This window comes from Brassica napus, chromosome A1 (genome assembly GCF_020379485.1).
Source record: "Brassica napus cultivar Da-Ae chromosome A1, Da-Ae, whole genome shotgun sequence".
NCBI classification, from domain to species: Eukaryota; Viridiplantae; Streptophyta; class Magnoliopsida; order Brassicales; family Brassicaceae; genus Brassica; species Brassica napus.
Window position 1 is genome coordinate 30,595,856 of NC_063434.1, and position 12,278 is coordinate 30,608,133.

The following is a 12,278-nucleotide window of genomic DNA, read 5'->3' on the forward strand; positions in this document are numbered from 1 at the left end:
TCGGCAACGAGGCGCAGATTCCAACACGTTATCAAACTTCTTCTCATGCAAGCAGATCTGCAGATCAACGTTTTTTGAACAAGAAGACAACCTCTGTTTGTGTTTATTTTCTCTATCTCTCTCATGAAATCCAAAATCATTTTTGACTTTTGCAGTCTCATCTTCTTCCCATCTCAATCAGATAATCCAACTCTTTTTTTGGATAATATCAGTGATTAACTTCATTTGGATATCAAGCTAATCTAAATAACTAATCAGTATAGCTAAGGTCCATAATGTTGTATATCCAATTACTGTAGCTAAATTGTAGTTGAAATTATCAGAATGAGATTAGTCGTTAATTTAACTATTAATTTTTATTTTTATTTGGATCAAATTTCAACTATTAATTTTACTGTAGATTAATTACTGATCAAACAAAATCAAATCTGGTCGGTTATCTATCTACTAAAATAATCATATCTCAACCAGATCTAATCAAAATTCCTTTCCTCTAAATAGTAAAAATACCAAGGCATCATCATCAACATCAAAATCTCCTACTTTTTTATCTTCAAGAACAACAATCACAAGATTTTGAGTCATCATCAGAATTGTATAAACTAGATATAAAAATAAAAATACAACACAATGTGTTTCATTTTCAAGACAACTCAGAGACGTTTCAACAATTCAGCAACGAAACTGTCTCTAGAAACACCTTTAACTTCCTCCTCACTCCACTCGACCATCTTCTTCAATGTCACAACACCTTTACTGAGTTCTGTGTTGCCTACAATCACCATCCAAGGAATCTCTGAACCCTTGCAACGAGCACGATCAAAATGTTTTCCTCTCCTTTTGTTCACAATATACTGACTAGCCAGTTCTGCAGCTTCCCCTAGCTTATTCTCCTCCGTTACACTAACCAAAACCTGTGTCTCTGTAGATAGAACAACCTCCAATTCATACCAAAACAAAAAATAAAAGTTAGAAAAAACAAAATCTTAGGACAGTAAGAAAAAAAGATTGAGAAGTAAGTTTTTACTCGTTTTTGTTCCTCTTCCAGTTTTTGTCACTTTTCCAATATATTAAACACTCGCTCGATCCCCAGGCTCATGCCAACCGCAGGGACTTGCTTTGCTCCAAACATTCCTATAAGGTTATCATATCGACCACCAGCAGCAATTGATCCAACCTCAGCTCCTATACAAACGGCTTCAAAGATGACCCCGGTGTAATAATCTAGACTTGTTGAATAAACCAGTTATGTGGTTAAGTATCTAAGTAAAATCTTATATATTAAAACAGAAATCACAACATTGATTCATGTGTGATTTTTTTTAAAATGGACCTAATGGACCTATTCATAGAAATTCATAATATATTTTAATTCAGACTAATAATAAATATAATTTTTAAAATATTTTAATCATAGTATCTTTTGATATCTTTTCATTTTAAATATAAATATATTTATTTTAAAATTCTAACAAATCTGTTTAAAAAGATTTTTACAAGATCTTCATTTTTGAAATTATATTTAAATATTTTCACTAATTTCGAAATTAGTTTAAAATATTATTATACATTAATATATTCAGTTATATAAAATGAAAAATAAAAAAATCTATAATATTTTAGTTATTATATAATCATAATCAATCATATTAAATTAAAATTTTATATTGAGCTAAATATAATAAAATTGTATTAAATTTATATATTTATATATTTTATTTTTCGTAACTATGAAATATTTATGTTCAAAAATAAAATCTAATATGTTGGTAAGATGGGTTAACATTATCAAACTATATAATACATGTATAAAAATTAACATGTATTTCTTTAAAGTTAATAATATAAAATCTTTGTAACTACTTTAATCATAATATATTTTCATTTTAAATATAATATATATTTATATATTATATTTTAAAAATTCTAATAAATCTGTGTAATATTTAAGCAATAACTTAATGTATTTTAAGTTATCGTTTAGAAATGAAAATAAATAAATTATATCCTATTTTATCTACTTTTATAGTCATGATCATGTTAAAATATAATTATTATACTAAACTAAATATGATAAAATTATATTCAATTGATAAATTTATAAATTTTATTTTCATAAATATAAACTATTTATTTAAAATATAATATGATGATAGAACGACTTAAAATTAACAAACTATATAATACATGTCTAAAAATTAACATATCTTACACTTTTATATATACAATAATAAATTATCTAAAATGAATAAGCATAAAAATATTGGTAAAAAGAAATCCAGTTTTGAAATACGGGTCAGAATTTAGCATAAATTAAATACAAAATATTTTTTAAATATATTTTCTCATGAATATATTAATTTGCTTAATAACTAAATGCAAATATAATAAGATAAATATATAATAAGAAGTGGCAAATACATAAGGTTTAAACAATTAATTAATTATAACATGTAAATTATAAAATTATTGTATTTGAAATAGTTATATAAATATTTAAGTATACACCCCCCCTTTTTCTAATTCTTTTTTGATTAACATTAAAAATATATACCACTTATGTTATAAAACAATAATTTATGTATAGAAATGTGAAAACAAACACCCGTGCGGTTGCACGGGTCAAAATCTAGTTAGAATTAATTCAACCTATAACTAGAATTAATATTTTATTGTTGCATTTTAAATAATTTTAAATTATATTGTAGTTGATATGTATGATTTATTTTAAATAATATGATGTTATTTAATTATATATATAATTTATTTAAAATGATATTATGTTCTTTAAATATACGTATGATTTTGAGTATATAGTATATCGTTTCGTTGGTTATTATTCGAATGTATAACATCTACTTTTCTAATTCTATCGTAGTATTTTTGTTCTACATTTTACAATTTTGATTATTTTGTTATTTAATTTATATAATATATAATTTAATAATATGATTTATTATTATATATAATAAAATAGATCTATTATATTGATTTTAAATATATAATAAGATAAATAGGTGGTACTAATAAATTGATTTTAATGCTACTAGTTCAAAGTAACAGGTCTAAACTCTCTGAAACTTCTTCATTTATGCTCTAGAGCAAAAGGTATAAATGACTTTTGAAGCATTTCAAGATGTAATCAGATTGACATAAATATCATCTCTCCACCTAGAAGCTTTAAGGATATCAAACACACCTTACACAAGAATCCACTCTTTGTTGGAGCAGCAGGAGGACTACGCATGCTTCTTAAGTTGTTGTTGGTTTGAAAGCCAGAATGTTTATGATCATGGTGATAGAAAAACAGAGGACCCAAATGTCCACCAGCACTTCCCTGGAGAAAAGGAAGATTAATATTAAATCTTCCTCTAAGATAATGACTAAAACAGAGTATTTCATATCCAGCACTAGAAAAAACAGAGTACTGTATACATCTTCCACAAATATGATCAAACAGTGGTTAACGACTATTGTGAAGTTCAATGCACGTGGTGATATAAGTAAAACTGTGATATTTGTTAAAAGTATATTTTTTTTTATAAGTAAAACTGTGAGACCGTTAATGTTTTTTATTTTCATTTTCTAATTACTCCTTAATTTATTTTACCACAAAAAAAAAACAATTATTCCTTAATTTATGCTTATAATGTGCGCTAAATAATCACTGTTATAGTTGAAGGACTGCCTCGGGGTTATATACATTTTTATTACTTAATGTTTTTTTCAAAAACATATGTTTTGATTATGTAATAATCACTGTTGTGTTTATCTTTCAATTTTCATGTGAATATTTTTTAAAATTGAGCATGGTAACAACAACAAAAAATATCCATGATATTTATTTCGTTTTTATTTCCATTGGTCGGGTTTTTATGAAATGTCAAAAATATTGTAGATGAAGTTTCTATTTTGTTTCTTATATCAATTTTCAAGTATGTTTGATTTCAGGATGAAGAAGGACAAAGAGTTTCTTGTGTTTACCTTCAATGTAGATCCTTCTTTGTAAGCTTTCTTGGCAACTGCTGCAGCATTGTCATATCCGATTTTCTGGTGAAAGGAGACAAAGGATTCGAAAACTTAGCATACGTGTAACTTCATTTGTAATCCTAGTGGGAAAATGGATGACGTAAAGGCAGATTTTAATATCTGGAAACTTACCGGATTCAATGATGTCACAAGCATAAGGGACTACACAGTAATACATACCAAGAAGAAAAAAAATTAGTTCCCGCCCGTGATGATATTCACACCATGTGGTTACTACTATTAAGACCGGCAAATGAAGGAGAAGGAAAAACTACCTCATGCAATAGCTTTGAGATCCGTTCTCTGTTGGCCTCAATTCCCCTCACACAGTTTTTCTCAAACGAAGCTGAGGCATCTGCTATACCAATCTAATGGACTGTGTCAAAGAGGCGAGATCCAAAGGTTCAGATTGACAATATTTTATATACAATAAAACAAAATAGATCCACAACGGAAAGAGATTAACGTACATGCAAAAGAGCGCTTGCGATCACTGGCTTAAATACATTCAATTCGAAATGACCATTTGACCCACCAACTGTCACAGCGACATGGTTGCCCATAACCTTCAATTTTGTAAAATGAAGCTCAAAAGAGTTAAGAAAGAACTTAGATCCCTCTATCAGTAAGCATGCATTGATGAACATAACTTACCTGAGCACAAACCATAGTCAAGGCCTCACATTGTGTAGGATTCACCTTCCCCTGAGAGAAAGAGAGAGAGAAAAAAGAGATTTAAAATCATTTGAATCAAAAGTAATGAAAACGACAGGAGAACAAATTTGGAAAACTGCATTCATACAGGCATGATGCTGCTTCCTGGCTCGTTTTCAGGCAGAACAAGTTCACCAAGACCACATCTTGGGCCACTATACGAAAATATGCTTTAACTCATAAGAACATATACTACATTACTGAAAAAATATTTTTAAGAAAAACGAGTGGATACATACCTTCCAAGAAAACGTATATCATTGGCAAGTGACCCACTGGTTTCAACACAAGCATCGTGTGCAGCCTGGAAAAATCAGAATAATTAAGCAACTGATTTCATATATCAACCATTTAAGAGCATCTTAATTTGTTTAGGGACAAACGGCAAGTTTGTTTCTTCGGCTACTGCAGCAGCTATCTTTACGTCAAACCTATACAAATATTACCAACAGACAACAGTTAGAGTAAGAGGGGTTGAACCATGGGATGTGAATAAAGTTAGAAACAAGATATACCCTTTCTTTCTTGGTGTTTAATCCTCTTCCAACAGCAGTTCCACCTTGTGCAAGCTGGCCAAACATTTCTAGCAAATTAGAGATCAATGAAAACAATGGACAGGAAAGCACATCCTCCAAAGATATCACATTTTGCCAAACCTGATAGAGGCGGGGTAGAGTGCATGTGACCCTATTAAGCCCATACTTGACCTGCAATCATGAGTTCCAAATTTTGAAATTGCATGTGATTTTCACTTGTGCAAGACAAACATAATTGTTTCTGAATAAACAGCATACTTGAGAAATGAGTAGCATAGCCACCGAATTCTTGTCCTAGAATCAAAGGAGTAGCATCTTGAGTGTGAGTTCTTCCAATTTTCACAATATCTTTGAACTCCAAGGACTGCCAGAAAAGGAGATAAGTTTGAGAAAATTAACAAACGCAACAGAAATATAAACACACTGAAGTGAGGTCAGAAGTAATTTATGATACTATTTAGAGCAAGTTTCATGTTGCAATTCAGAGAGTAAGTGTGTAAGTTGAGAAGAGAGGAGAGACCTTAGAGTCGAGAGTGGAATGCAAAGTTTTCAAACTAGGGATGAGCCTTGAATTAATCTCGGTATGTGCATGACCTAGACATAACGCAGAGCGTCAACAAACAATTAGTAGGAACAACAAACAGCGCAAGCAATTGAAAGAAAAAGCTTACAGTAGGGAAAGTGTCGTTAGAAGATTGGGATCTGTTGACACATTTTTCACCACGTTGGCGACCAAGAATCTCAGCTGCTCTGTTAGCAATGACCTAAAGAGCAAAACACATAAAACACAAGGGCCTTGTATTGTATTGTAAAGCACTAAAGAATGAGAGAAACATATATATATAGATGTGGCAAGTGAGAAAGTGACCTCGTTGGCATTCATGTTACTCTGAGTGCCACTACCAGGGGAAAATGATCATTGAGCTTTCCCTCAGCTACTTCCTGAGCTGCTTGCATAATGGCTTTCCCAATTGTTGGATCAAGACCATACTCCATGTTAACCTAAAATCACTCAGCTCATTTCTTATTGTTAAGCAGGGCAGGGTAAATACTTAACGTTCCTTCTTTGATTGCATAAATCAAAGCCAAGAAGAAGAAAAAGGGGGACCTGAAGACGACTCTTGACAACCCAAAGAGGATGATTAGTGGCAATGGTCCAGAGGCAGCCATTACGTTAGCACCAACGCCGCTGAGTTTGTGATCCTCATCTAATTGCATGTGAGAAGATTAACTCCCATTGTTTGTTTAAGATAACAGGAAGCAGAAACAAAGTAAAGACTAACCATTTGAAATTAAAAAGCTCTTGAGTTGGTCCTACATTGTGAAATAAACCTGCCAAAAAAAAAAGGAAAAACTTGTTTAGAACAAGCAATCTACTTCCTTTGCTCCAGGATCAAAGACGTAGTAGAACAAGTTGAACTCACTCACCGCCCAATTTCGAGAGAAGAGCCATGACGGTAGGGGAAAAGACCACGGTATAAGCCACGCATGCCTTCTTGCTTGAAGATATGCTCAAGACTCCCAACATATAACACTACCTGACCAACCAAAAGGCACATAAACATAACAGATTAGCAATTGAAATCTATTGGCGGGTGACAGCAAGACATAATAGAAAATAGGAGAAACCTTTGTTGTTGGCCACGTGACCAAATGTTTCATAATCCTAATATCAGCTCTCATTCTCAAGCTCCTCCTGACCATCTCCAATCTCACAAGCTTCTTCCTCATCACATGATTGCACGGAAACAAACAAACATGCACATCATCATCACATGATTGCAAACACGCAATTTTTTTAAAACGTTTAAAACACAAGAGGGGAAAACTGTATATTGCCAAGGATTGATAGGAATAACAAAGTGATCTCATAAGTGTAAAGTCAAATGGAACCTAACCTCTCTAACAATCATTCAAATAGATAGGATGCTAGTTCCTAATTGTTTCTACATTATGAATATACACATAAGCTTCTTCCTTTTCAATCTAAGAAAATATAGAATATTGCCAAGAACTGATAGGAATAACAAAATGATCTCATAAGTGTTAACTCAAATGGAACCTAACCTCTCTAATAATCAATCAAATAGACTGGACGCTAGTTTCTAATTGTTTCCACATTATGAAGATACACATAAGCTTCTTCCATTTTCAATCTAAGCAAATATAGAATATTTGCCAAGAACTGATAGAAATAACAAAATGATCTCATAAGTGTTTCCACATTATCAAGATACACATAAGCTTCTTCCATTTTCAATCTAAGCAAAGATATAATATTGCCAAGAACTGATAGAAATAACAAAATGATCTCATAAGTGTTTCCACATTATGAAGATACACATAAGCTTCTTCCATTTTCAATCTAAGCAAATATATAATATTGCCAAGAACTGATAGAAATAACAAAATGATCTCATAAGTGTTTCCACATTATGGAGATACACATAAGCTTCTTCCATTTTCAATCTAAGCAAATATAAAATATTGCCAAGAACTGATAAAAATAACAAAATGATCTCATAAGTGTTTCCACAATATGAAGATACACATAAGCTTCTTCCATTTTCAATCTAAGCAAATATATAATATATGCCAAGAACTGATAGAAATAACAAAGTGATCTCATAAGTGTAAATTCAAATGGAACATAACCTCTCTAACAATCATTCAAATAGACAGGATGTTAGTTTCTAATTGTTTTCACATTATGAATACATAAAGCTTCTTCCATTTTCAATCAAAGTAAATATAGAATATTTGCCAAGAACTGATAGAAATAACAAAGTGATCTCATAAGTATAAATTCAAATGGAACATAACCTCTAACGATCAATCAAATGATGGGACGCTAGTTTCTAATTGTTTCCACACTATGAATATACACATAAGCTTCTTCCTTTTTCAATCCAAGTAAATATATAATCTCCCCAAAAAAAAAGATTTAAAAAAAACAGAAAAGAAAAGAACGAAATTAGATACCTTGAGCAATGGGGATTCTCATCTTTTCTTCCACCATCTATCACTTGAATCTTCTCGGCAGACTTCTTCCTCTTTCACCTTAACTCTTTGCTGCAGAGACACAAAACACCAACCAACAGTCAGGCTTCAGTCAATTTCTACAAATAATCCGTAAATTTTTCAATATTTTTGATCAGAGAAACTCATACCTCTCAGTTCTGAATTTCAATGAAGTGATCTTAACCTGCTTCTTCTTTGATTTTCTGCTTCCTTCCCACTCTCAAATCACGGAAACATCATCAGATCAAACAAGTTGAGAAGACTATAAACCGGCTGCTGTCCCCAGGACCGAAGCATTGGGGTCAAAGACCAATTCATTTGGATTGTAATGGAGTGTAGTGTAGACTGTGTAGTTTAGATGGAATGAAGAAGAAGATATATATAGATAAGGGAAAATAATGTTACCGTTACTAATTAAATGGCTAGAGTCTTTTGGTTTTCCCTTTAAAATTATTTATTTTGTTTTTATAATCATGTCCGTTGGATGATAAATGCAATTTAAAGAGAACATTAATTTTCTTAAGCAAACTAGTTTACTCGATAAAAGTAAATCCTTTAACACTAGCTCTCGGATCAAAACTTTTTAATATTTGTTTAAATTTTTAAATGTTTAGTTTAATAATATATTAATCATTAATATTATTTATGTAGTTTTTGTGTTAATATTCAGCTTCCCTTTTTTTGTTGACTAAATTTTTTAATAGGTTTATTGAAATTGTATAAATGAAACTATATTTTATTTTGCTTACATCGATGCATATTTCTAATATATTTTAAAAGTCTTTACAATTTTAAATATAACTAATAACTTTTCATTATGTTAACAATTTTGAATATAACTAATAATTTATAAATACAAAATATTTTAATTTCTCTTAAAAATAATAATTATGCTATAAAAATATATCTTTATTTATTATAATAATGTATAAATAATTTTAAAATTTATTTATTATTTACTTTTGTTATTTTTATTTAAAAATATATGTTTACCTAAATAAAAACATTTTATTATGTCATTATTTTACATTTTTCAATACTGGTAGTGAGATTTAACATATGAGTTTTTTTTATGTTTTATATATTAATATTTATTTTATTTCTTACTCTCTTTGAAATCTATTTTTAATTATGTAAAACAGTAAACTTTACCTAGTATGGATCCAATCGGACTACTTGACCGGTTCATGGTTGTACCAACTATAAACGTTCTAGGATCGATCCGCGCTTAGCACATAATATAACTTACGTATGATTTGTATGACAATTTTATTGTGTATTTTGATTGCATGTGTTTTGTGTCAGCATTTGCAACAGAAATGTATTAGAATGTTTATAGTTGTTAAGAATCTTTAGGTGTGGAGAGATTATGTAGATTAAATTTATTACATTTTATTTTAATGTTTGTGTTTAGAAGTCGTTGCGTATAATATATTATTTTTGTGGATATATTGTGTTACATATATTTTTCAAATTAAAATACAACTATTTTAATCGAATTTAACCAAATCGAACTAATTGTATTCATTGTATTAGTGTGAGTATTCATCTTAAATGTGTAAGTACACATTTGATTTTAAAAACAATTTGGTATATGTTAATTTGCAAAACTAAAATTAGAATAAAAAAAGATGATCGGTACAAAGTAGCATAAAAACATAATTGATAAAAAAAATTATTATTTCTTTACTTTAACGCCAAGATTATTTTCTTAATTTTTTTACGAAATCACATTAATATATAAAAGTATTTATGTTAAATTTTATGAATTATTTTATTATAAAATTGACTTCAAAAATATAAAAAGGAAACTTAAGTAGAAAAAAATAATATTGATTATTCATTGAATATTATTTTCTGTTATTTAAACTATTTTCTAATAATTATAAAAAAAGATTTTAAAATAAAATGTTTATTACTTTAAAATATATTATTTTTAATTTTCTTAAATGGAAGATTATTAATTTAATTTAAAATAAAATATTATTTTGTAAATTTTCCTTTTTATGAATCATATTATATTTAAAATATATTTTCGTTTTAAAACATTATAAATGTTATTTATTATATAAAGAATTGGAAACAAAAATAAAAAGGAAAAACAAAATATTTTTAATAAAGCAATTAGATATATTTAACTCATTAAGAGTACCACTGTAATCAACCATCGTGAGAGTTAACGTAAGCGCGACACATATGAAACAAAATTTTCAAATAATATTATAGAGATATTATACAAAAGAGGAAAGTATCTAGGCAATGAGTTTTCAAAAAAAAAAAAAAAGGCTTGTTGGATAAACGAACTATGGTTCTGGATAAATGTGTCCGGACCTAACACATGCACAATGTATAACGAACCATTTTATTTCACAAACGTTACACCACGCCATGACACCGAAGATTATACAAACAACGAAAAACATTTACTTTATTAACGCCACAAACTCAAAACGTATCCCTTCAAAGAAGAAGACAAAGCTCCTCCATTACTTTGTGTCCTAAACCGATAATTCGACCTGAGAAACAAGGATACCATCAGTATCTGCGTAAAGCCATTCGCCATCGCAGATCCTAGTGCCAGCTATGTTGAGTGGGACTCTCTGTTCACCAAGTCCTTTTTTACTAGCCTTTATAGGATGAGAAGCTAATGCTCTCACTCCAATGTCGCAACCGTTGATCTCATCAACGTCTCTTATGCAACCGTTCACTATGATCCCCGCCCATCCGTTGTTCTGTGCTTGTACTACTGGGTTTCCTCCGAGTATGGCACAACGTAAGCTTCCTCCACCATCTACCACAAGAACTCTTCCATTGCCTGTTTTTTTTTTTTAAGATTTGAAAACATCAGTGAGCGTCTCATCTTTAGTCACTAGCATGGTAAGCTCAAAGGAGAACAAGGTACTATGTCTTGAAAGAGAACTCATATGTTTTTCCTAACATAAATCTATATTTGTGTAATAGAATTTTATGTTTTATATATTATTGTAATAGAATTATATGTTTTGGCAATAGATTTCACTGTTTTTGTAGGTGAGTTCTATGTTTTTAACCATAAGTCTATGATTATTTACATACTGCACCCTCAACATATCAAATGACCAATTATCTGTGAAGAGTTCTTGATGTGAATAGTATATATAGTACATGTTGGTTAGCTCTAAGATCAATGAATCGTTAATCTTGAAGCTTACAGCTTCTCAAATGACAAAGTGAATCAAGAAGTCTACAAACAAGGCAGTAGTAGTAACAGAGTTATCATTACTACTGAATCAGATTAGATGATCTTATACTGATTAAACCAATAGTTTCAAGCAAAGAAAGATCTGAAGCTGTTTGATAAGTGACTAATCAGAATTATGAGTCCAAATGTAAAACTAAACCATGTCAAATGATTATATGGAAAGTTTTCATAATATATCTTTAAGGTCTTTCTACCAATAAAGTCTTGAGTCTTGTGAATAATACCTTTCTCTTCGAGAAACTGACGGATCAAACCATTGTCTTCAAACACTTTGACAGTAACCACAGGGCCTGAGAATATCTGACGGCGACCGTAAATCTGGAAAGAGGGTTGCAGAGCTCGGAGCTGGCCGCTACGGATCAGATCTTGATTCGCGTCACACACTTCCGCAGTTGTCACAAACGCCATCTTCTTCTTCTTCTCACCTTCCCTGGATTCACAATTATGATGGCAGAAAAAATAAAATCAAGATTTAATCTGAGACAAAAACAAACTTAGATCGAATCTCATTTTCATTTACCTGAAATAGAAGGAAACTCAGAAAAAAAGAACTCTCTGTCTTTGTGTGCTCAAGTCTCAGAGAAAGGAAGCGATGATTTAAAGACAGAACACATGCGTCTTAAGACATACCTGCTTCGGTCGTTTTATTATAATAATAAAATCTTGACTCAAAAAACTCTCTTTTAATAAGTCAGAACGAAGGCAGCTTCTGAAAAAAAAGGAATATTTGCTTTTAC

General features: G+C 30.3%; 1 protein-coding gene, 2 long non-coding RNA genes and 1 pseudogene across 3 annotated transcripts; all 4 read right to left on the reverse strand.

Annotated features, from left to right (window-relative positions):
- Window positions 1–525: 525 nt before the first annotated feature.
- LOC106362988 lies at window positions 526–1,267 on the reverse strand. The gene is made up of 2 exons (XR_007338876.1): window positions 1,028–1,267; window positions 526–938 (listed from the first exon to the last, which is right to left on the reverse strand). It is a non-coding gene; the product is annotated as an uncharacterized LOC106362988 (long non-coding RNA).
- A 1,875-nt stretch (window positions 1,268–3,142) lies between these two features.
- LOC106423803 lies at window positions 3,143–5,226 on the reverse strand (annotated as a pseudogene).
- Window positions 5,227–5,268: 42 nt separating this feature from the next.
- Window positions 5,269–10,039, reverse strand: LOC106385219. The gene is made up of 5 exons (XR_007338152.1): window positions 6,708–10,039; window positions 6,563–6,611; window positions 5,951–6,487; window positions 5,400–5,873; window positions 5,269–5,312 (listed from the first exon to the last, which is right to left on the reverse strand). It is a non-coding gene; the product is annotated as an uncharacterized LOC106385219 (long non-coding RNA).
- A 607-nt stretch (window positions 10,040–10,646) lies between these two features.
- On the reverse strand, window positions 10,647–12,269 carry LOC106387272 (putative 4-hydroxy-4-methyl-2-oxoglutarate aldolase 2). Its single transcript, XM_013827099.3, has 3 exons — window positions 12,062–12,269; window positions 11,766–11,971; window positions 10,647–11,115 (listed from the first exon to the last, which is right to left on the reverse strand). Exons 2-3 carry the CDS (start codon window positions 11,947–11,949, stop codon window positions 10,799–10,801), a joined length of 501 nt encoding a protein of 166 aa, XP_013682553.1. The 5' UTR covers window positions 11,950–11,971; window positions 12,062–12,269; the 3' UTR covers window positions 10,647–10,798.
- Between the last annotated feature and the right edge of the window lie 9 nt (window positions 12,270–12,278).